Source organism: Polyodon spathula, chromosome 1, assembly GCF_017654505.1.
Source record: "Polyodon spathula isolate WHYD16114869_AA chromosome 1, ASM1765450v1, whole genome shotgun sequence".
Lineage (NCBI taxonomy): Eukaryota > Metazoa > Chordata > Actinopteri > Acipenseriformes > Polyodontidae > Polyodon > Polyodon spathula.
In genome coordinates, this window is record NC_054534.1 from 44,333,419 (window position 1) to 44,359,392 (window position 25,974).

Consider the following 25,974-nt stretch of genomic DNA (forward strand, 5'->3'; position numbering starts at 1 on the left):
ATTAGTGTTTAATTATATGACAAGTTGAAAGCTGTTCATGAGCCACGCATAGTAGAACTCTATATTAGCAAACTCTCAGCAATGGGCAGAATTGCCAGACCCCTGTTTAGCCCACCCTAGTTTAATCCAAGCAGTTGTTTATATTATCTAATTATACTGCGTTCAGTTCCAGCTGCTTTGTGTTTAGGTACTTTTGCAAAACAATAATAGTTTGCTTCTCTAGCTCTAAGGCCAAAAGTCACCTAGAATCACATACAATTTTAGGATTGAGACATAATTAAAAAAAAAACAATATAATTTGTGTCTTTTTTTTTACAACATGTAATCAAAGAAACTACAAAATGATATTGCAAAAGTCTACCGGAAACTATAATAAATTGTAATGCAGTATTTTCATGTTAGCTTCATTCTGTTAATTCTGTAGGGTGACGCAAAACTTTTGGCCATAGCTGTAGTTTTAGAGTAGTCAACTTATAAAAAGAAGAAAACAACAAACTTTAGGTATATGCAAACCAAAAACATTTTTATATGAGCTTTTCCCAACCTACACTGGAAATTGCTGCAGGGAACAGTGAAATAGGAACAGTGATGGAATTAAATACATTGTGCTATATAATTAGAAGTTTAACTTATATAGTTTGTTTATTTGTATTTGTACCTGGTCAGGTTTACTGCAGTTCATTTAAGCTGCTAGTGGTACATATTTAGCACCACATTGTGGAGATGGAGGTACTGGGGGTTTTGCCTCAAAATAGGGTTTCAGGTTGACCTTGTGCAAAAAATCTATTCTCTGAGCTTGATCAACCCATTCTACAGACAGGACATATTTTTTCTTTATTATTGCTGGACCTGATCATTTAGGAGCTAACTTAGCTGTAAATTTATCTAATGCAACAGATAACGAGTAAGCTTGGCCCATACCAAATTCTACCTGCCTGTTCTGAGCTGCTTTAACTCGTTCACTGACCTCTTTAGCCAGAGCGTGTTGGCTTTCTAACAATGAATATCGTACCAAGGCTAGAGTAGGAGACACTGTTATCAAACAGTTGAGGGGACCATTGAGCATGAGTCCCACTGCGAATTCAGCAGGAGAAAACCTGTGGTTTCCTGCTTTGCTGTTTTGACAGCAAAGAGAAATTGATGGATCCATTGGTCCTAATCTTGGTGTTGCTTTCCCACAAAGGATGCTATCAAGGTTTTAATGGTTTGGCTGACTCACTTCATCAGATTAGTTTGAGTGTGGTAGACTATGGTCAACTTTCTGATGACTCCCCATACCTTGCACTTGTCGATGAGGAGTTGGCTCGTAAATTGTGCTCCTTGGTCAGAAATGAGATATTATTGATTTCCCCACTTGATAAAGATCTCCTGAGTTAGAATTTTAAGAGTTTTACTGTCTCATAAAGGACACATTTCCACCCATTTGGTGTAGTAATCAACGATGACACACAGGTACACATTTCCTTTTTTTGCTCTTGGGGAATGACCCCATAACGTCTATCCCCTGGTTCCGTGACATTCGTGGACTGAAGGAACGTTGATGATTTTCTTTGAAGGTTTACAATTTTTAGGCAAAGCAGAGCATAAACTTGCACAATGGCAATGACGTCTTCAAAAAAAATGAAGAAATGAAGAGGATTGTGGCAAGTAGTTGAGGAATCCAAACAGAGTTTAATCCAAAATGGTCTTTGTAACCTCTATTAATATGGCATTCTGCCTGTCCCAAACTGTCCCAGTGAACATGGAGTCATATGGTAACCGTAATATGCTAAAAGCCCAAACACTGCCAAATATAAAACTAACTAAATAAAAATCACTGTATATATTCAGAGAATTACAAGCAAAAAATACAAAAACAAAATGTGTTAAACTATTGAAAAGCTACAACTTAACGCTCCTGCTATCTTCAGATAGTCTTAATAATAATAATAAACTTAGGAATGCTGACTGATTACAGGTCTGTTGTTTTAATATCTTTAGTAGTTTGAATGATCCACATTGAGTGATGTGTTTATGTACTCATTTAGTCAGTTTCATTTTAATTAATCTAGCTGTTCTCCATTGTCTGATGGAAGTGTATCAAAATAGAATCCATGCACCATATGCATCCCCTCAGCAAATTATATTAGGGCAAACTATTCCTGAGTGGCCAAGGATCAAATAGACCTGGACACTAAACTATCCTTTCACGCCCACAGAGAGCCTTTAGAAAGGGTTGAAAGACATCAATACTTGAGAAGCCAATGCTTGTAATGTATCATAAGATCTACAAAAAGCATTTAATTTGAAGGCTTTAGTCACTTTGACAGGGCATCCCTAAAGCAAGTTCATACTGTATGATTGTTTATACGTTTTGTTTTTGTGATATAGTGGTGACTTCAAATTTTCTCTTTTCTAGTTCTCCAGCTTCTTCAGGTAGCTCACGTCGAGTAAATTTGGCAACCACTGTCAGCAGAGATGAAGGTAGGTGAAATGGGTTTTTGTTAAAGAGGTCCAGTTTAAACCTTGCTTTAAATATCTTGTGATTCTACAAAGTCACGCAGTATATGCAATAATCTTTTAAACTCTTAAAATCTACAGATTTTATACATCTATAGATATATATATATATATATATATATATATATATATATATATATATATATATATATAATATATTGTATAATTATATTATATATACATTATATTACACCCTATAATCATATATAACGTATATTCAAACATATGGAATGTCCTTGACATTAACAATATTGTGAATAAATTTTGTTTATAATTACCCAATTAAATTTTTCGGGCACAATCAGGGTGAATTTTTAATAGAAATTGCCACATCTGTGTGCTTGAAAAAGTGGCTTAAGGGTTAGCGAGGGTATACGTAATTCGACGTTGTACGAACAACTAGATGAATAATCGGGTGCTGGTCAGCGACCCGCTCAAAGGCCGACCAAAGTTTAAGGGGTCATAAGAGTATTCAAAAAATGAATCCTATTACAGGAAGCAAGACCTTCCAATTTTAACCTACGGACTTCGATGCATATACAAAATACAAAAAAAAATTTTGCGGTAGCCATTGATCGGAGAACGTACAGGACAGAACGTACAGTCCAACTGTTGGACAACAAAAAAAAGGATAATATGGAAGATTATTAATGGAGATAACTCGGATTAATCGGTTGTCAATAAGACATAAGTTTGAAGTTTATCCCTCCAAATTAAATTATACCAAACAAACATATCGGAGGTCTAATAAATTAAATATATTTCGACCGCACTAAAAGTTCTGGTTCACACCGTAAGTACTGAAGCTACAGTATATGTTTATGGTTTTTTTAACCCATCTTAACTAGCTCTTGCATGTCATGTACTTGCATGTCAGTTGACCAACCTGTCTAATAACCTGTCTAATAATTAGCCTCTATTGAGCCTAATTAGCCAAACATTTAATTCTGATATTCAAACTTCAAATAATGGAGGTTTAATTGAATATGTTTTTATTGTATAGACTCCATTATTTAATTTATATAAGCTGTGATTTCAAGACCAAGGTGTGGCAGTCATACCCTCCATCCGCCAATACCCCACTGCATGCTGCCTCCACCGACACCCCACTGCACACTGTATTCACAGACACCCCACTGCACACTGTATTCACAGACACCCCACTGCACATTGTATTCACAGGCACCCCACTGCACACTGCCTCCACCAACACCTCACTGCACACTGCCTCCACCGACACTGTGCTATACACTGTATTCACAGACACCCCACTGCACACTGCCTCCACCAACACCTCACTGCACACTGCCTCCACCGACACCCCACTGCACACTGCATTCTCGGACAACCCACTACATCCTACCTCCACCAACACCCCTTTGCATCCTGCCTCTGCCGACACCCCTCTGTACACTGTCTCCACGACACCACGCTGCACACTGCATCCTGCCTCCACTAACACCCTACTGCACAATGCATTCGCCGACACCCCGCTGCACACTGCATTCACTGACACCACACTGCATCCTGCCTCCATCGACACCCAGCTGCACATTGCTTCTGCTGACACCCCGTTGCACATTCCTTTCACTGACACCACACTGCATCCTGCCTCCACCGACACCCCGCTGCACACTGGCTCTGCTGACACCCCGCTGCACACTGCATTCACCGACACCACAGTGAATCCTGCCTCTGCCAATACCCCACTGCACACTGCCCTCACCGACACCCCACTGTATCCTGCCTCCACCGACACCACACTGCACACTGCATCCTGCCTCTGCCAATACCCCACTGCATCCTGCCCCCACCGACACCCCACTGCATCCTGCCCCCACCGACACCCCACTGCATCCTGCCTCCACTGACACCCCACTGCACACTGCATCCTGCCTCTGCTAATACCCCTCTGCATGCTGCCTCCACCGACACCCCACTGCATCCTATCCCCACCGACACCCCACTGCACACTGCATCCGCTGACACCCCACTGCATGCTCCTTGTTCACAGGGTCATTCAAGATCTGAGGTGTGTACAGTGGCCCTGCAGCTTTGAGATGTGAAAATAGTTGTCCAAAAGGGTATAGCTGAAAAAAAACTAGGAATACCCACAAAATATTAAAAAAAATGAGATTAGGAAGAGGAATACATTATATTTAGCATGTAGGTTTTGTCACTGTTCAAGCATCCACACAGGCTTGATATGCATACTTCCTAGTTTGAGTTGCTCTTTATTGTTTGTTTGTTTTTTTCACACACCCAGCATGAGAACTCAAGTGCACAGCATGCTGGGTATTTGCTGTACAGCAGTCAGAACATGCTACAATAGTTATACGAGTACACATTTCAAGTATTGTATTTGCGATGGCAACCGAATATTTGTACACTAATAATTGATTTCATAGAATTGAAGACGTGGAAAATGACTTCTAGTAGAAAAGTTTGTTTTTGAGTTTTAGAAGTTTATTTTAGTATTATTACCAGTACATATTATAATATTTTTTGGAAGATATAATACAACTATAAAAGCCCAAATGAGACCTCTTCTTTAATAGGGATAGTGAGGGTTAACAGTTAACCTTTATTACATTTTTCAATATACAATATTTGGAAAAGTGCTTATCCAATTGATGAAACTTGGTATTAACATTTTTAGCATAAGTTATTGAGAGTATAAAATGGTGGAAATATATGAAGGTGTCTCTCTGTCTATACATTCACCCTTTTGTCACACATCTTGAGAACACAATAGGTTATAACGCATACTGCAAAACAGTCACTTTATTATACTTTACCTTGATACTAATGCCTCATATGCTCACCTAATTACATCATTGTCTTAAATGCAATACCATTTATCCAGTTTTCATTACACAATTCCTTTACTCTGTTGTTTAAACTAGTAGTTGATTCAATGGCTGTTGTATAGGTTTGGCTCTACTGCCCAATGGTTTCATAGGGTTAAATAGTCTTCATATCTCTTCTGATTTGCTGTGAATAGTAATCAAATAACTGACAGATGTGATACCACTCTGAAAAGTCTTCACCCTCAGAAGCACACATAAAAAAGCATGGCAATTATTCGGCTAAAAGACAGCTGAATATATAGCTTTAGATATGTATCTGTATATGGAGAATGCATCATACAATAGATAACAATGAGTGTGCAAGCTTCTCTCCCCTGGGAGATCTATAGACTAAATTCCTCTCCTGGTAGTAAGTGGCTTTTCTTTTTCAGTGCCTTTCTCACAGGCCTTTTATTTTAGGACGTCTGGCATTTTAAACTGAAATTAGAATACAAAAAATGAAACACATGCCATCTGTTTATCTGCTGGAGACTGTATAAGAATGCAGTAAATAATCCGTTAAATACCATTCAAAGTGATTTATATTGGCTAATTCATTAAAAATGCAATATCTCTCCACGAAAAGATTTAGGGGCATAGAAATTCTCAACCTGTTTCTAAGCAACAAGGGTTACCATACTTTGAGTGCAAATCTAAACATGCTAAATTAGGACATGATATGTGTTTAGATAAAATGGGAGAGGATTCCTAATCTGAAAATGTTGTCTATTCAAGGACTGGGCAAACTCTAAAATGAGCGCTACATTAAAGTCATTTCTCATACAGTTAGTCATGTGAATAATGTCTCTATGCTGCTGCTGGAATTAAAAGTGCAGTTATGCATTGTGATATATATATATATATATATATATATATATATATATATATATATATATATATATATATATATATATATATATCTATACAGAAAATTAATAAATTCCCTAAAATCTGGGGTCACTGGACACTCCAATTGAACAAAAATAATCTTGAAATAATTTACATATAATTCTAATAGGGTTATACAGTCTCATATTAATATTATACTGGGAACATATTATAGTAATGTTTAAATATGACAAGGTTTTAATTCAGTAGCAATGAGTCATAGGCTGGTAGCACTTTTTAATTTTTTTATAATGACTGAAAATTACTAAAACCACAACTGAAATGCCAGAATGCTAATGCATGTGTTATAGAACAGTGTAATTACTGGTACTGATGTAGGTTACTATATAAAGACTAGCATCCTATTCCCGGTAAATAACTGGAACAAGATGAAGTGCTTAAAAAATCTAGGTCTCTGTATCCAACAGATATCTAACTGTAATAAAAGTACAGATTATTTCATAATTGTGGAAAAGAAAGTGAAGATGATGATGAGGCCTACCAGGTTATGACTTCATGCTTGTTGGTGGGGTGAATGATAACCCTATACCACAGTTGATTCAGGGTTATGCATTTAATCTCACACAGATCAATGTAATGTAAATCTTCTAGAGATGATACATAACAAAAGCAACTGACACCTCAATCTATTGTGAAGTACAGTTTCATAGTACAGGTGTATTTTTTCACATTTCCATATTGGATAACTTGAGTATTTGCTGGATAATTGATTGCTAATGACCATAGTACACGATTGTGATACAGGTGTAAATAATTAAAGACGAATCTCTTACTTCTTTCTCTCTCTCTCTCTTTTTTTTAAAAATCTACGTAGTTATCAGGATGCATAAGTGACTTACTTTACCTTTAATACTTAGCATATTTTGGAGCTAACTATTAAATACAGTACAGAAGGTAATCCTGTTCTTTAGTGTTAAATTACCTTAATTGAAGGCATAGGCTACTGTTATTAATATTGGCGGTTGGCTGTTATCTGTTCAACTCTATTCCCTTAAAGGCATCTCAGTCTTTTATATTACGGGGAAGAATAGTTCAGAAGGAATGGATTAGAAAGTGCATATTTAAATGACAGCAATAAGGATCCATGTTATAATAACCTGCTGAGATCACTAGGCTCTGCTCAAAAAGCCTTCAACTGAAAACATCAGTGAAGTCTTATACAATTTCTAACCACATAAAGCATTACTGGAAAAAAAAAATACTTTCAGACAAAAACATACTGGGGAAATGTACATGGCTTTCCGTATTTACTGCAGCACAGTTTATTCTGAATGGAGAAAAACACCCATTGAGGGCTTTTCGATTGATCTGAGTGGTGACGTATCTACAGTGTCTCTAATCATAACTTAACAAAACCACAGAACTTTAAAAAAAAAAAATCACAATGGAATTAATGGTCACTTTATTGTGAACTTACCCACTTTATTTCTAATTTTATTTATTACCTTGACTTGAAATTTTTTGGCTCAGAGGTTGGATTTTCATAGCGTTTTTTGCTGTTTGTATTTATTTTTGTTAAATTCTCCAGCATAAACCTGCATGTCTGGGGCTTGCAGTTGGCTGGTAACTTTCCCTGGACACTAATTAAAACTACTTCTCACAGGATTTGACAACCAGAAGCAATCAAAGCCTGTCTGCTAGCTTTTGAAGGTCTGCCCAAATAGAAAACAGACCAATATACACAGCATATTATTCATGTAGTGTATCGCCAATTTTAAGCACCTTAAACATTGCTTATGTTAACTTTGTTCAAACCTGGATAGAGGCCATTTAATCAGTACTTAAAAATCAATCACAGAATGTTATGAGCAGTTGTACTTTGTAAACTGTACCAAACCTCAGTAAGGCCTCTTAGATTAGATGTTGAAGTTTATTACAACAGCAATGTGTGCATAAAACACTAATTCATTTAGGCAGTACCATACATACCCTGGTATTCTGAACTGACCAACCATAAAGATAATGAAATGCATGCTGATAGGACTTATTTCAGCAGGGTTTTTAAATATTTTTGAAGAAACATAACTATCAAAAACAAACAACAAATGCCAGACAATAAGCTGTGTGTGCACTTCAGCAGCCTGAAGGAAGAATTAATCCCATGAACCACCTAGCTCACGTTTAAATAAATACATATTTTACTGCCATGACAAAAATCTGAACTGTTGATAGATGTAGTCTAGGTAAGTGTTCAAAGCATAAAAGTAAAATCTAAATGTCTGAGCTCAGAGAAAGTACCTGTACTGTATCCTATAAAGCAGGGAGGAGAGATCTCGGTTGTGGCATTTCCTCATTTGAAGCTGAGTAAGAGAGTGTGGCACTGAAGAAAGGAGCACCAGCACAAGCCAGCTGGTCTCTCTTGCTCACCTCTTTAATCTTGGCAAATACAAAGGCTTTAATGCACTATAATAAACAGAGCACAGGCTGCGGACACAGGCTGCAAAGGAGGAAGGGGGGAGAGAGAGAGCGAGAGAGAGAGAGAGAGAGAGAGAGAGAGAGAGAGAGAGAGAGAGAGAGAGAGAGAGAGAGAGAGAGAGAGAGAGAGAGAGAGGTGTGTTCATAATGAAAGTGACTCGCTCTCAACAGTATCTGCTTGGCTGCTTCTGAAGCAATCCTGGGAGCGGAGCAGCCCTACGTGCCACAAAAGGTGGGGCTGCTATCAAGCCACCAATTTAGAAATTGTTTTGTAAGAGAAAATATTCTGGTAACACTATCAGAGGGAGTGAGAGTGAGTGAGAGAGAAATATTGCTTTTTTTTACTGAACAGAGAGGAAAACATTGATGAATCAGGGTTTCCTTCTGTAACAAAAACTTAATTGCCAATGGGCAAGAAGTGGGGAAGCCGAGGGGAGGTGGAGAGAAGATGTTCCACAAGAGACGAGGCAGGTGGAAGGGGGGGCAGCCGTGGGCGCTTTGCAGAGTCCTGGAAAAGGTTAAGCACAACGAAGCAATCTGGACTCAACTCTCAACAGACACCGGTAAGCAAAGGGTTTCTAATGTTATATCTGCTGGCAAACAGGCAGACAGGTGCAGGTCTATGCCATTGCAAAAAAAGTTTCATTTACAGTTAAAATGTATAGAAAAGTTAACATTTTATTTTTGTTTTTGGTTCTTTGAAATTCATAATTTTTTCTTAATTTGATAGAATTTACATTTTTAATTGTAGTCCTCAGTTGTATTTTGTTCTCTTCAACTAAACCTTGAAATGTATTAATATACAGACAACAAAAAGTATCAGCCTTTGATTTTTTTTTTTTAAATAGCAGTGTAAGCTCCAGCTTAATTAGCTCAATGTGTTCAAGTCTGTTATTCATTGTGTACTGTTAATTTTGAGAGGATGATTGAATAGGATTTAGTGTAGTTAGGAATATAGTATAGTAAGTCACTTAATATCAAGCACCACTGTGCGCCACTGTACACCACTGAGAATAGAGAGCAACATCAGTGACTAGCATTGACCACATGCCTCATAAGACATAACTCTGCATGACTGGAGATAACTGTTGCCTATCAGAGAAACCAAGCAATGGTGTGGTGTTAAACACAGACTTGGAAGAATGAGGGCCATGCTGATATTAAATGTTATTTTTAATTTTATTTAGAGATAACATGTCCCATACAGTCATGCATAACTTTGAATATGTATATGTTAGAAACCCAAGCCAAAATTTGACCCCAACGGGATCGGGGCAACCCCATTGGCTTGTGGTTAATTGACATTTTTAGAACCCCAAAATAATTTTAAATAAATAAATAAATAAATAAATAAATAAATAAACAATAAATAAATCAGATGGCTTTTTCATCTGTGCCTTTCAATTTAGGAATCCAAGGTGCACCCCTAAAGAATGGCATCCTCATAATCGGCATGAGCGAAGCCGCAGATTTCTCGCCTGGCATATCAAAGGGACTATGTGTTGTTCACAGAAACCCAAATCCTGCTGGCTACACCAAATAATTGTGTGGTGCCGGAGAGCCAATTAATCATAACGTCTACATCGCTCAGGGGATTACACCCTGGAAATAGTAAAAAAAAAAAAATATATATATATATATATATATATACATAATACTAGTGTGGTCTGAATACCCTGCGCTTGTTTTTATTTATTTGAGATAGCAACACACTAGGCCCTTTAAATCCAGTAGAGGAATAAATGCCGGACACAGAAAGCTCCAGTTCCAAGATTTACAGATCAAACAAATAAAATATTAAAATACAGAATATTGAGGCATAAAAAAATATTAGTCCTCCCTACCGTCTGGTTTGTTGGTGGGAATGTCAGTGCCACAAATCACCTCTCGGTTCCCACTTTTTGTCATCAGCCAATAATTCTCCCCCACTAGAGGTCGCCACCAACACCACCGAACAACCACACTGGGAACACCAACTAACTAATGCCCCAATTAAAATAAAAGGCAAATAAAAAATAAACAATTAAAACAAATTGAGGGGGGCTTCTTGCTAGGTTGAGTGGCTTCATTTTGGGATATTATTCAGGTTTGTCTACTGGAGCACAAGTTAAAATCCCTTTTTCCCGGTCAGCATTCAGCTTACAACTTGCTGCTTATTGGCATGCGTAACACCAGCGGATACTTTTTCACTGTGATAACACGTGTTTATTTGCTGGATTTTACATTTTAATTTATGATATACAATATACAATATCAAAATAGTAATACTGTTGCTACCTGATATCGACTAACTTCCTTGCTAAGGTCACATGGTTCAGCTGCAGCAATTGGACAGAATTGATAAATAGCACCAATGGTATAAAATAAAATGGTACCTGAAAGCAAGAGCCATTATTAATTCTAATTTTGTAATTAAAATATCTGCATATCCCACATTAAAGTGTTACAACCAAGCATATAACTAAAATACATTCAATATGAGAAAAGGGATACCAGTGATCATGTTGCTTGTGCTAATAAAAGCAAATATTAGTTACCATTCTTTTATATGACTACTATAGGTCGAAATACATTTCGTAGTGATGAATATATTATCTAATTAAATTATTACATGTGGTTTGGACTTATCTCTTACTGGTATGTACAGTTTAGTATACATTGATTTTATTTAAATTCCAGGAAAACCTTTCTATGTTACCTCTCATACCATAAATTCCTTGGAATTTCTCAAGCAACAGCTTAGCTTGCTTCTTTGGAACAGAATTACTCATAGTTGGTAAGTTTATGGGTGCTGTCACCAGGGGGGCCAGGGGGTCCATGGCCCCTGTACTTTTCCGACAGGGGGAGTGAGTATATAGTTTGGCCCCCTTACTTTTACTCTGAAAAAATAAAGCTGCCATTTTTTTTTTTTTTTTTTTAAATGTCCTCAGTGTAGCGACGTGGCGCTGTTGTGTATTAACGTCTTTTTTTCTTAAACGGGGTGGTTAATTTAAATTAGAACTCACTTTCTATAGCTATGGGAAACAATTCAAGTTGGATGTGACCAGATTGAATCGGCAGAAAGTGAATACACACCAGAGTTTATTTAATCAGATAAATATGTTTCTTTTCTGTAGACCTTACAGTTCTATAATTAAAATAATTGATATCATTGTGAGAAGCAAATACTATTTGACTCAGATTTAAACAGTGAGAGAAAGTAGCATGTAAATGTTTGCATGACCATGTTGTTTTTCTGTTAAGAAACAAGCCTGCGGCAATCTGTTTATTTAAATACGTGCGTGCAGTTTTGTACAAAATGAAACTTTGCACTTTAAAAAAAAAAAAAAAACTACTTTAGTAAGCTTTATAAAACGCTTTTCAATGTTATTTCTGTCCTCTACTTCCTTTAAAGCTGTAATTAGCATTATTAAAATATCTCTATTTCTTAATTACGTCATGGATGTCTGGCAAACAAGCTAAAACATTTTTCTAGCTATAAATTTAAAAAAAATATCTGTTTTTCTGTGTTTGCAGAGTATTGATTGGAAATTAAATTGTTTATCCATAGAGATATAAAACAATCCTGTTTGTGTTTTTGTATTACTTGAAAAAGACAATCACATATGGAAGTAAAATACACGTTTACATTGTAGCATTCATGGGAAGACGCAGGAACAAGAGTGCAGTATTTACTTGTGTGTGTTTCTCTTTACTGTTTTAGTGTTAGAAATATGATTCTTTCAACACAGACCTTCAGTTCATATATTTTAAGTGTGCAGGACATAATTTGCTGGAGTAAAAAGAAAGGCATTCATTAAGTCGATCTGGCTGTTAATCGATTTTTTTAAGTCCGCACAAATGCCATTTTTAAGGCAAGTCGTTTGGGTAGGAATGTACGTCAGTACATAATATATATTCCTACGGATATTATTACAGTTTAAATGAAGAGCATTCCCAGTAAACCTTTGTCTGTATCCTCAGCCAGGTGGTTGAGAAAATTAAGCCAGGGTTTAGTTTTTATTTAGCAAAAATGTATTTCTTGCCAAGTTTTGTTCTATGAATTATCAACAATTTAATATAGCTGTTTTGTTTCTCAGATCCCTACTTTGATACGTGTTAAAGGGTTAATGTTTATGGGCATGTTACTACAGTGTAAAGATATGAAGATTTGTGATTTTACCCTCCTGTGTGTCATACCTCAGCTGTAGTAATAGAAGCTCAGGATAAAGTCAGGTGCTTTACATTGACCTCTTTATAGAATGTTACTAGCAGTAAGAGTTGCCCTTGTGTTTGCAACATACAAAATTAAAGGTCTTTATGCACAGGTCTATTGGTCCAATATTAGTCTAGTGGCCCCCCAATTTTTTTTTTTACCGAGAGTATAGTACACAGAGGGGCACAGAGTTCTACAGTGTTTTCCACATACAATAAAATGCCCTACAAAAACAACTGTGTAGATTAAAAATAAGAAATCTGCAATGGTATAACCTGAATTAAACACAACTGTGTACCTTCTTACAATTTAGCGACTTCTGAAGTGCTTTGGACCCCCCCCCCCCCACTTTAGTATAAATCTGAACACATATATTATTTCTTTTAAACTAATAGCAATAAAGTAAAATAAATATATAAATCACTTTAATTGCTGACCTTAAATTCTGGGTGAGACTCTAGCTGATTTAGACAAACTGTGACTGGAGAAGCTGTGACTGGAGAAGCTGGCTGTGAATGAAGAAGATGGCTGTGACTGGAGAAGCTGGCTGTGACTGGAGAAGCTGGCTGTGAATGAAGAAGCTGGCTGTGACTGGAGAAGCTGGCTGTGACTGGAGAAGCTGGCTGTGACTGGAGAAGCTGTGACTGGAGAAGCTGGCTGTGACTGGAGAAGCTGGCTCTGACTGGAGAAGCTGGCTGTGAATGAAGAAGCTGGCTCTGACTGGAGAAGCTGGCTGTGACTGGAGAAACTGGAGAAGCTGGCTGTGATTGGAGAAGCTGGCTGTTAATGGAGAAGCTGTCTCTGACTGGAGAAGCTGGCTGTGACTGGAGAAGCTGGCTGTGAATGAAGAAGCTGGCTGTGAATGAAGAAGCTGGCTCTGACTGGAGAAGCTGGCTCTGACTGGAGAATCTGGCTGTGACTGGAGAAGCTGGCTGTGATTGGAGAAGCTGGCTGTGAATGAAGAAGCTGGCTGTGACTGGAGAAGCTGGCTCTGACTGGAGAAGCTGGCTGTGAATGAAGAAGCTGGCTGTGAATGAAGAAGCTGGCTGTGACTGGAGAAGCTGGCTGTGACTGAAGAAGCTGGCTGTGACTGAAGAAGCTGGCTGTGACTGGAGAAACTGGCTGTGAATGAAGAAGCTGGCTGTGACTGGAGAAGCTGGCTGTGCAATACAACATTAGTGCTGAAAGACCCATAAAAGAATGCACAACTTGTCGTACCTTGACATGAATGGGGTATTGCAGCCGACAACCTAACAGAGTTCTACTTCTTTCAGCAAAACACAAGAAACTGCGATTGCAGTGGGCTAAGGAACGAAAACACTGGACAGTAGAGGATTGGAAAAACATTGCCTGGTCTGATGAATCCTGGTTCCTGCTGTTTCACGCTGATGGGAGGACTAGGGTATGGAGAAAACCACATGAGTACATGCATCCATCATTGCAGCAGTGTATTCATCTGCTAATGGATTTTTTCAGCAGGATAATGCCCCATGCCACAAGGCTAGGATTGTCCAGGAATGGTTCCACAAACATGACAGTGAATTCAGCTTACTGCAGTGGCCTGCCCAGTCACCAGATCTCAATCCAATTAAGCATCTGTGGGATGAGATGGAACAAGCTATTCGGAGTAGAGATCCACTACCAGCCAACTTGACGCAACTGTGGGAAGCATTGGAGTCAACATGGGCCAGCATCCCTGTGGAATACTTTCAACACCTTGTAGAGTCCATGCCCCGATGAATTGAGGCTGTTCTGAGGGCAAAAGGGGGTGCAACACAATATTAGGAAGGTGTTCCTAATGTTTTGTACATAATACACACACACACACACACATTATATGATACATATATATATATATATATATATATATATATATATATATATATATATATATATATATATATATATATATATATATATATATATATATATATATATATATATATATATATTATATATAGATTCATTTGAAATCATCAAAAATCTGCTGTGTACAGAAGGTGCAAAATCAAAAAGAAAAAGGTATTGTGAATAACTGTTAAAAAAAATGCATTATATCAGAACGTTTCCCACTACAAGCCTTCTTCAGCCAGATGGAAAAAGAAATGCTGTAAACAAGCTTTTGAAAGACAACTTGTTTATAACAGCTTGTTAACAGCACTGCTCAGGACTCAGTTTGAAACGTCTTGATTATAGTAGATTTTTGTTTATCAATTATTGATATGCACTACATTTGGAACTAGCACACACGTAAAGTAGTGTGCCTTACGTATGTGAATCTAAATGTACTGCCCTATTTACAAACAGAGAATGCATAAAAATGCGGCACAGTATTTGACTAATTTACATACCATACGGTACACGCTACCTGTAGTGTGAACGATAATTTAATCTGCAGAAGCGTCACAGAAGCGTCACAGAAGCGAAAGGTGAAGACGGAACATAGAAGATTGCAGAATTGTAAGACATATGATTACACCGTGTAACAAATTATTTATTTTTTTTGTTCCTGGGGAGTAAGTGTTATTTCTTAATTGCTTATGCCTCAAAAGTATAGAGAATGGCTATTATTCCCCACAGACTTTGCTTTTATGACCAGGACAGTGATATTTCAAAATATCACTATTTCCAATGGGAAAACGGGCAAATGTGTGTCTTTTCGTTCACATAAAGTCAGAAAAAAACAACATATGAATCCAAATTAACATGTATTTATACTAAAGTAATACAGAAATGACTACAAAAGATTTAGAAGTGAGTAGTTTTTCGAGATTTACAATTATACTGTAAATACTGTACTCAAATTGGACTGGGGGTGCTTCATCAAGGCTGGAATTGGGCAGATTTGTCTTTGTGAAGGACGCACGAATCAAGCCAAGTACAAGGTTGTCCTGGAAGAAAACTTGCTTCCTTCTGCTCTGACAATGTTCCCCAACTCTGATGATTGGTTTTTCCAGCAGGACAATGCTCCATGCCACACAGCCAGGTCAATCAAGGTGTGGATGGAGGACCACCAGATCAAGACCCTGTCATGGCCAGCCCAATCTCCAGACCTGAACCCCATTGAAAACCTCTGGAATGTTATCAAGAGGAAGATGGATAGTCACAAGTCATCAAACAAAGCCAAGCTGCTTGAATTTTTGTGCCAGGAGTGGCATAAAGTCACCCAACATCAATGTGAAAGACTGGTGGAGAGCATGCCAAGACGCATGAAAGCTGTGATTGAAAATCAGGGTTATTCCACCAAATATTGATTTCTGAACTCTTCTTAAGTTAAAACATTAGTATTTTGTTGTTTAAAAATGAATATGAACTTATTTTCTTTGTATTATTTATTTTCTGCAAATAAATACTCTAAATGATAATATTTTTATTTGGAATTTGGGATAAATGTTGTCAGTAGTTTATAGAATAAAACAAAAATGTTCATTTTACCCAAACACATACCTATAAATAGTAAAACCAGAGAAACTGATAATTTTGCAGTGGTCTCTTAATTTTTTCCAGAGCTTTGTGTGTGTGTGTGTGTGTGTATATATATATATATATATATATATATATATATATATATATATATATATATATATATATATATATATATATAATTGTTTATTATTTATTTATTGAACAGTCTTAACTTAAATGACCCTTGCTGCCAGACATATCTGTTGAATTGATTCACTAAACTGAATGAATCAAATGAATCGAGTCAGTAAAAATGATCGAACTGCACATCACTAGTTTTGAGGCCAGAAAAACAGGTTTCAGTAGCACCCCTATCAGTGGTTAAAGCCTGGTTCCCATAGGCACTAATAAATGATTACTTTAATGCGTGCACTAAAATTAACATCCTTCAGTAAATACCATATGAATTCATCTCATCTCATCATTCCAAGCTGGATGCTTATTTAAATACATTATCGTGTATTACCATAGAAATCACATATTCATTCTGATTACCAAAGTGTGAAGCACTACATTTAGTGTGCGCCATAACATGACAAGTATCAGATGCAATAATTAATACAATTGCAATAGTAAATATGGAAATCATAAATGTGCACACTAATTGTAATTATCGCGCTCCATAAAGTCTCGCGCCCTTCCATAAATGAGGCTCAAAATACTGTACTATTATTACGCCTTCCAGTAGTAATGCGATATCATTTTGTGATTTCTTTGGTTACCGATGTTTATTAAAAGCCATAAATTGTGTTCATATAGTTTTTTTTTTGTTATTTTTTTTAAAATCTAGTGCTACAAAACTTTCGGCCATGTAAAAGTTATAAACAACTATTCCCATGAATTATACACATGTCTGGGTGGTGGCCTCCAAATACCCAGACGTGCATATATTTCATGGGAACAGCACGGCCCAAATTGGTTTATACCACTTTGAAAACGGCTATTTCAAAGTAAATTTTTGTTATAACTCCAGAAGAAAAATAATGAAACACTTTTTTCAATAAACACAAAATTATACTCTTATTACATGTACATCCATAATGTTATATAGTCCCAAAGGACAAAACATTTAATTTGCATTCAATAATTAGTTTTAAGTTTTAGTTATTAAAACCAGTTGGGTCTAGTGTTTCGGATTTGCTGAGGAACGTATGTCTGGGTAAAAGGCCGTTACATTGGGAGGGCATTTTGACAAATATTTTTTAAAGCTCTGCACCAGGTAACGGGACCAATGACCATGCTGGAAAAATAGCGTATACGTATGGCTTGCATACTAATGAGCCACTTCACACTGTATGAATCAACACGCACCACATTATAAATACAATCATCAAAATTTCATGACATAGAACCAGAGTAGCAAAATGAGTGAGATTCCAACCATTTTCTTTAATACATTTAGAGATGAAATTCAAGTGAACTGGTACAGTATCAACTTACTCGGTGAAGACAATAGTGCACCTGAAAAGTACTATAGCAACTGTCTACAGGAGCAATATAAGACCAAATGAGACACTGCTAAATGAAATACAGTAGAAAAAAAAGCTGAAAATAAACAAAAGAAACGACAACACAGACTGTTAAGACCTAAAGACCGGCTAAAAGAAAAATATATGGATATTAATTTCAGTGAAATAAGTCCAGAAAAACACAACAGCATTTTTTTAAATTATTTGTATTCATTTTCTAATTTTTTCTCAATTTGGAATGTCGAATTATTATGCAACCTGGCTCACAGCTGCAACCCCTGAACTAACTTGGGAGAAACGAAGAAGAGCACTCGTGTCCTCCGAAATGAGTGACATCAGCCATCCGCTTTTTTTCAGTCTGCAAGCCGCCGTGCAGTCATATCCAGAACTTACAGCATCAGATGACCACGAGGTTCTGAATTGCGTGCAGGCAGGCCTGCAGGCGCCTGGCCAGCCACAATTTTATGACAGTGAAAGAAGTTCAACTGGCAACCAGTATTATCCAGTTTTTAATGCCAAGAGCTGTAATAAATAGATTTTGTTAACAGTAGAAGTTTTAGCATCTTTATTAATGCATATTGTATAGGTTATAAGATTTACCAAACCTAAATGTGATCTTTTGCACAAAATATCGTCTGGGGAAGGCTTAAAACCTGCTTTCAACTTTGTTTTATTGTTTTGAGAAAACAACAATTGTCTACTTAATTGTCTACATTTGGAGAATGACATTAACATATATGGTGGTATTTTAGAACCTATCAGACAAGGATGCTGTGGTTTAGGTTTGTTTTACAGACACCCAAGATTCAATTTGAACCAATCATTGACATGTGATTGGAAGACCTGGACAAGGAACGCCAGTTTGGGAAGTTTTAAAAATCCTTGTACAAACAGGATCAAACTCTCCATGCTCTCTCCATTCTCTCCATGCTTTCCATTCTCTCCATGCTCACTCCATTCTCTCCATGCTCTCTCCATGCTCTCTCCATGTTTTCCATTCTCTCCATGCTCTCTCCATGCTCACTCCATTCTCTCCATGCTCACTCCATTCTCTCCATACGCTTGCTCTTAACATCGCTCAGACTCAGTTCTGCTTGCTAGTCTCACACCAAGGCTCCAAGGTGGAAAGACATTTGAATGCTATAGCCTACCGTGTGAGTAACTTCTCCTGCAACACACTGCTGCTTGTGTCCAATTAAAAGAAAACTTCTTGACACTGCTGGGAATTTATTTATTTGAAAAATTCACAAGGAAAAAGGAAAACTATCTATGAAAAAAATATATATGTATGGCTTTTACAGTATTTTGTTTAAATACAGCTGATATGTCATAAATAAATAACAAAACGTTTTTGAAGTTCATACCACAGTTATCAAAGTGATATTTTTTTGTAGTATGTTTGTTATTAATTTTCTGTCAGTCACAGAATCACAGTTTTTTCATTCAGCCATTTTCTCTTATTGTTAGGAATGTAGGTGGTGGGCATTCCTTTGAAAAGGGCTGGGACTGACTGTGATGTGAACCATTCACATATCAGAGGGAGACTATTGCCTGGTTGTATAGGGATGTCTGGGCAAGAGTTCAATCTATTTTGTCTCCTATGATGAGGTTTTAACAAATTACAGGCCAGAATTTCCAAGCAATGACTATTGAGAGAGAGAGAGAGAGAGAGAGAGAGAGAGAGAGAGAGAGAGAGAGAGAGAGAGAGAGAGAGAGAGAGAGAATCTACTTTATTCTAATGCAAGATGCAAGATAATTCCATGTCAGTAATGTCAGATCTGACAGACCTATTTTAAATAATGCAGGGGCCTATTTTCAATCATTTAAACAGCTGTTACAGCATGCTACTTCTGAAAGGGGTTAACATTTTAGATACATCTACCTGTCAAGATGAGTATTAGTATCACTAAACACGAACATAATACAAACAAAGGGCAGTGATGTCTATACTAGATTTTGAGGTGAACCATCATTTTATAAATATGATTTATTTGACAAATGTTGTATCATTTCTCAGTCAAGCATGGACTTAGACACATACTGTTTGTTATATTCCTCTTGGTAGAGTATGGCAGTTAAAGCTAATCAACGATTCTGTAATTTTGGATACTGCTGCATTGCAGATTGAGCACTGAAATACAAACAGCTGAATCAGCCTCTCCAGGATCCTATGGGTGCTGTTTCCAGGATTTTAAAGACAGATATTGGAAACACTTATTCAAATGCCTTAAAAGCCTTCCTAGTATACAAAGTAAATTAATTATATAATCTTTGTCTGCTTGCAATGGATTTGTTAAGGATTTTGTGCAGGTTATTGAATGTTATTGATGGGAGTTCCTATGGGGAAGAGCCAACCTTTCCCTGCTTAAAGGGATTTTATGAGAGCCAGTTTTTAGTTTTGTTTCATAGCAACCACAGCTCATCAGGTAGAAACACCATGAACAGTCAACCAGTGTATGTCTGTGTGCAACCTGTTTAACTGAAGATGTAAATATGAATATGTATTTCTACTGTATTAAAAGAACACTGGAAGTCTCTACAACTTTAGAGAAATACCCTGCCAAAAAATGTTATTTGCACAATATTTTATATGAGGATACTGAATGATTGCTCGTGGTATTGCGGTTCTTTTTTGCCGCAGGAGGATATCCCAGTAAAACAAGCCCCTGTCAGTTTATGTAAAGATATTTTACTGCCAGTAGGAAGCTCCAAAAAGACTGTTGCCAACGGTTTAACATCAGGGCTGAAGAAAGGGAAATACTTACATTGTATTTACTTTAAGTTATATTAAGAATTTGTTTTATGCACTACTGCTGGCAGCAGGGGAATCAACGGCCTTAGTGTGAGTAAAAATCCTCGTACTGGTAGTAACATATCCACTTATCCGGTAAATTTTGTAAAATGGATCATCCTATTAACTGAACTTTCTTAAAATCTGAATAAACTTGGTGATCGTTTCTCTGAAGAAAATATTACAGAAATTGCTAAACACTTTCAAAAACACACATTTCTCCAGCTGCACTTTTGTTTTTAATAATAACAGTCTCATTAGCCAGTGCATCACCACAGATGACACTCTGAAGACGAAGTTCTTCTGCAGTGCCTACAAACATAAATACAAATTCTAGGTAACTTTCTTCATATTTCCAATGTTTCTGTTTTAGAGGATGATGCACCTGCACAATCTTTCTGTCATGCCCCACAAACTGAAGGCCATTAAACACTGGATCCAATACATAATTTATCATCTGTCACCCGAAAAGTCGTCCGTCAACTTGATTGCACATTGGATGCATTAAAACCACACCAGAAAAAAAAAAGAAAATTGCAGAGGTATCAATCAGCTTCGGCAGAGATGAAGATTTATTATCATGTGGAGTCAAAGCCAAAAACACAAAAAAGCGATATTGGATGTACCCAAAATTAAAGAAGTATAAATAGCTGGGGGAGTATCATAGGAGGAGCTCAAATTGGACAACAAACATTTCTAAGTTTATTTCAGAATGTCAGTTGTTCAGTTTGAGGAGCTACTAATAATAAATAGGTTATAATATACTGTTCTTCGTGGTTAGCTATGCAGAGAATAAGCTTCTCCAGAGCCATCTTGAAGACAAAAATAGGAACTGCAAGAATACACGTGTCTTTTTTCACTGGTCAATGTCATTTTTAACGAGTGTCAAATCAAACTTGTTTCAATTCCAAAATTGACCACTGTATGTCAATTACATCCATAATTGATCTTGGGAACCGTACTCGAAATCCACCCACTTCTTCCAGAAAACCCGCCCAATCAGGAATGTAAGTTTTGACGTCATAATCACCTCTAATGTTGTTCCCCATTGTAACAAATAACAACTACATTATTATCTTTTTTTTATTGTGTTTCATGTGTTAAAACAATACGTTTCTTTATATTATTGATGGCACTCTGGTTAGTATAAACAATTGTCTCTTAATTTAAAAGTGTACCAATAATTACTTCCTGTGTTAGCTGTTATTTAGTAGTACATTGTGTAACTTATAATGTGATGGGGGGACTCAATTTTAGCCTTTTATTTTAATTGCAGAATAATGTATTTTTTTTAATTTAATTTTTTTTTTTATCGCGGAAAACAATGAGCACTTTTAATTATTAAACGTTCACCCGAAATACAAATAAATGAAGCATTCATTTTCTTAAAATCAAGTTAAACCCTTGAGAAAAAATTCTCATTTTTAATAATGCCTTGTTACCAGACTGTGTGTGGAGGAGTGTCAGTCGGTGAGGGTGATATGCTGCAGCGATTGGAAGAGAGCAGGTTGTGGGCAGAGGGTGAAGGTATAAGAACAGAAGCAACATCAGAGGATGAGAGATAGTTGTGAGCAAGTAGCACAGACAGAACGAGAGTGAGTGAACCAGAAAGAAGCTGCATAGACTCAGAATCAGAGAGCGAGAGGGCCGAGATAGGAGAGACCGAAGCAGTAGTAACCAGACAGAGGAAAGAGGGCTTTGTTGTTTTGGTGTGGTCTCAGCCTATAGAGACTGACTGTACAGAGAGAATAAAAAGCGGACAATCCGATTGCACCTGCATCTGTCCATTTATTCCGCTCTTCTAAAAAGAAAGGAAAAGAAAAGCGAAGGAGACCCCATGTAGCCACAATATTAATTATAATAGGGAAAGCAATTGTATTTTTTCATTAAAATAGCCGTTTAGCTTTACTAGTCACTTAACCCTAGTTCCAATTTTTTTTTTTCCTTTGAAGACCTTCGCAGTTCCAAATGCTAACCACTCTGCTGCCTGCAGCTACACAATGTGCGTGTTTTTGTACTCATGAGTTCTGGCAGGTTCAGCACACAGGGTAAGAGGCACTTTCACCTAGTCATGTATAAGTGACTAGGGGTCTGTTTTTTTAATGAAGAGATGCAGGATAATCCTTGAGTACAGATTTGAGCCCAGTTCAATAAATGGACCCTAAACACTATCCCTCTATGAAAACTATATATACATATTACTATGTATGTGTAGGCCAAGTATTTAATATTGATTGAAATATCTTGTTTAATGATTGACAAAGAATGTGTAAAATGCAAGCAGCTTTTTAATGAATATTAACATAATGTAACTTAGATTGCTCTGAAACATTGTTTACATGTAGAATCAATATTTTATTTCAATGATGCAATTATTATTCCCAATAATCACCATCCTCAAACAAATAAATAATAAAACCAATACTATATATTGCATATTATATATGATTTTCTTTATAAAATATGTATTATACTAGTGAAAGCATAATGAATAATATAAGGGCAAGAAGTAAGAGATGGTGCCTGTGCTAATTAAATACTGAGCAGTACGATTTGAACATGGACAGCCAAAACATTTGATTTTCTATTCAAATGTCAATGGAATTAATTTAAAAGGAGTGCTTAACAAGGTGGTTAAATCCATTTCTTACCTCATATTAGCACCATTATCACTGGTCCACAATTTCTTCTGTGAAATTCTTTACATTTTTTATAGGTATTTCATAATATGCAGATATTTCAAAGACACCGCTATAGAAGTAATATTTGCAACAACTTCCTGGTATGAAATGACTTCCTTTGCTGCAGCTCAACACGCACACACAAATGTTATTTTTTTGATTTTCTTGATCTACAGATTTGTGCTTGAAAATGTCTGCATCCTTAAATAAAATTTAAAAAAAGAAAGCTTCTTAATGATTAGGGTAAAGGGAGATTTAAGATGATGGGAGTTGATTTATTTGTAGTTGAAATTAGTATTTTGTGCTTTAAGCTTAAATACTTGGTTTGATGTATTTAGGCAGGTGTTAAAAACACACACACACACTGGAATTTCCACAGATTAAAGAATCTAGTCATAGAGTCAAAGCAGATTTAATAGCTCAATCACCAGGAAGAAAAAAAAAAGATTTTTTTGTGAACAAACCTAATGAAACAGAGAATTTGAAAATCTCACGTTATACTACTGTGAAGAAACTGAAGATCTCGGGACATAATGGTTGCTCCAAGGTTTTAGATAATGAAGTCAGTCACAAAACATTAGTTACAGTAAAGGAACTTTGAAAATAATTCATGATTACATAGAGAATAAATGATTGAGGGAATGCTAAACATAGATTTTATGTTCATGTTTTAATAGGGAGTCAAAATTAGCCAAAATAATAAAAATCGAGAGTGGATTGCATATTCTATTATGAAGAACACAGATTGGTACTCAATGGCGAGCCAATGCATCTCGTTCTATAAAAGAAAATGCAAAGGTTTTTCAAGTTTTTTTTTTTTTTTGGAGAAATAGATATTTAAGAAATATGGTCAGTGTCTGAAAAAACAAAAGCAAATGTGATGGTAATACATGTTGAATAAGATGGAATTATTTTGTTAGCTCTGTGTATTCTAAATCTAAATAGTTTGGGTCTATAGGCTGATTTCACAGGCCCAAATTAGTACTACTCTTGGAGTACCATATTTAAGGTATCATTAGTAGTGCTAATCATGGTCTGTGAAGCAAGCAGCTATGGCCAAAAGTTTTGCATCACCCTATAAAATTAACTAATTTTGCTTCATAGTCAAATGAAAGCTGCTGAATAATATTATGTCAACACACTGAGCTACATATCATTTTGTAGTTTCCCATATACTTAACAAAAAACTGATTAAAAAAAGAAATGTAATATTTCTCAATCCAACATGAAATACTGTACTACTATTTTGGCTTCTGGTTGCAATATCATTTTGTAATATATTTGATTACACAATGTTAAATAAAGGATCTAAATTATGTTCATACACATACACATACTCATACACACACAACACACACATATATATATATATATATATATATATATATATATATATATATATATATATATATATATATATATATATAGTCTCAATCCTAAAATTGTATATGATGCAAAACATTTGCACATATCTGTACAGTACAGCAGTTTTTATCTATTTTATTTCAACTAAACACATGTAAAATACTGCAGTTTAGGGTTGTAGGATGGTGAACGCCTCTGTATGAGGGAATATATTATGCTTAGAAGTGAATGAACAGAAGCTAAAAGCTTCTTTGTGCTTCTTTGATGCTTGTCCTATAACTGTATTAATCAGCTTTATTGTTAAAGTATATATTACGGTGGTGCTGTACTTTAATAACTTTGACCCCTTTCAATGGATTTGCATGAATATATATATATATATATATATATATGCCAGGTTTTTTTTGTCAGTCTCTAGCTCCCAAACAGTTTGGAAATTTTTGTTTGACAATTTTAGGGTACAAGGTAGTGGCGTAGCTAGGAGTGGATATTTGGGTGGGCCCCAACTTGGGTGGACGGGCAGGTACCTAAGGTCTGACGTCACAGGAAACAGTTTACATTACAAACATGACTTAAATCAATTCAAACTCTGAATGCATCAAATAACTCCCCAGGGTTTGAGCACAGCAAAGTAGCCAAGACTGAAAATCTTTGGTGCTGAGTGAAGCAATGCGAACATGTTTTGCAGTTTATAACAGTACTTGCAAGTATACACTACAAATACAAATCACACTGCATACAACCTACAGAAACAAACACACTGTGCACAATAACTGCAAAAACAGTTTCATTTGACAAAAAAGTGCAATCAAACAAAACAAAAAAAAATCTCCAAACAAAAAGCTGTATTGCTTTTTTTCTTAGCTGTATGGTATTCTTAGCTATATTGTAATAATTTGTTACCTCTGAAAATAATTAAGGTTTAAAACCACAGATACCTTCAAATTATTAATAAATTGTAATCATACATATCACTGACTTGCTAGGTAATTGCACAGTAGTATGACTCGAACACCAATCATGAAGGGGATGTTTGTTTAACTGGATTGCCATAGTAACCAAATGTACGGCGCTGATACAAGTATGAATTCACAGTAAATTGCAAGAAGCTAAAAGCAACTTATTTTTTTGCAAATTCCCACCTACAGTACACATTCCAAACACACTCATTTTTTGAGTTCCCACAATATTTTTAAGATGGAAAACTGCCTATACAGAACACTCCCAACCACTATATCTCCCATGTAAACCATTTAAAATGTTTTAATTAGACAGAAATAAGTGTACTTACACATATTCGTAGTGAATGTACTTTAAAAAGTCAAACAGGCAGCGT

General features: G+C 36.3%; 1 protein-coding gene across 4 annotated transcripts in view; it reads left to right on the top strand.

The window, feature by feature from the left end:
• The first annotated feature begins 8,985 nt into the window (after positions 1-8,985).
• trpm3 (transient receptor potential cation channel, subfamily M, member 3) overlaps positions 8,986-25,974 on the top strand; it is a 341,244-nt gene continuing 324,255 nt past the window's right edge. For all 4 annotated transcript variants that reach the window (XM_041256339.1, XM_041256333.1, XM_041256346.1 and 1 more), the window contains exon 1: positions 8,986-9,235. In XM_041256339.1, the coding sequence (XP_041112273.1) occupies positions 9,080-9,235 (156 nt within the window). In that variant the 5' untranslated portion in view covers positions 8,986-9,079. The remainder of the gene's footprint in view (positions 9,236-25,974) is intronic.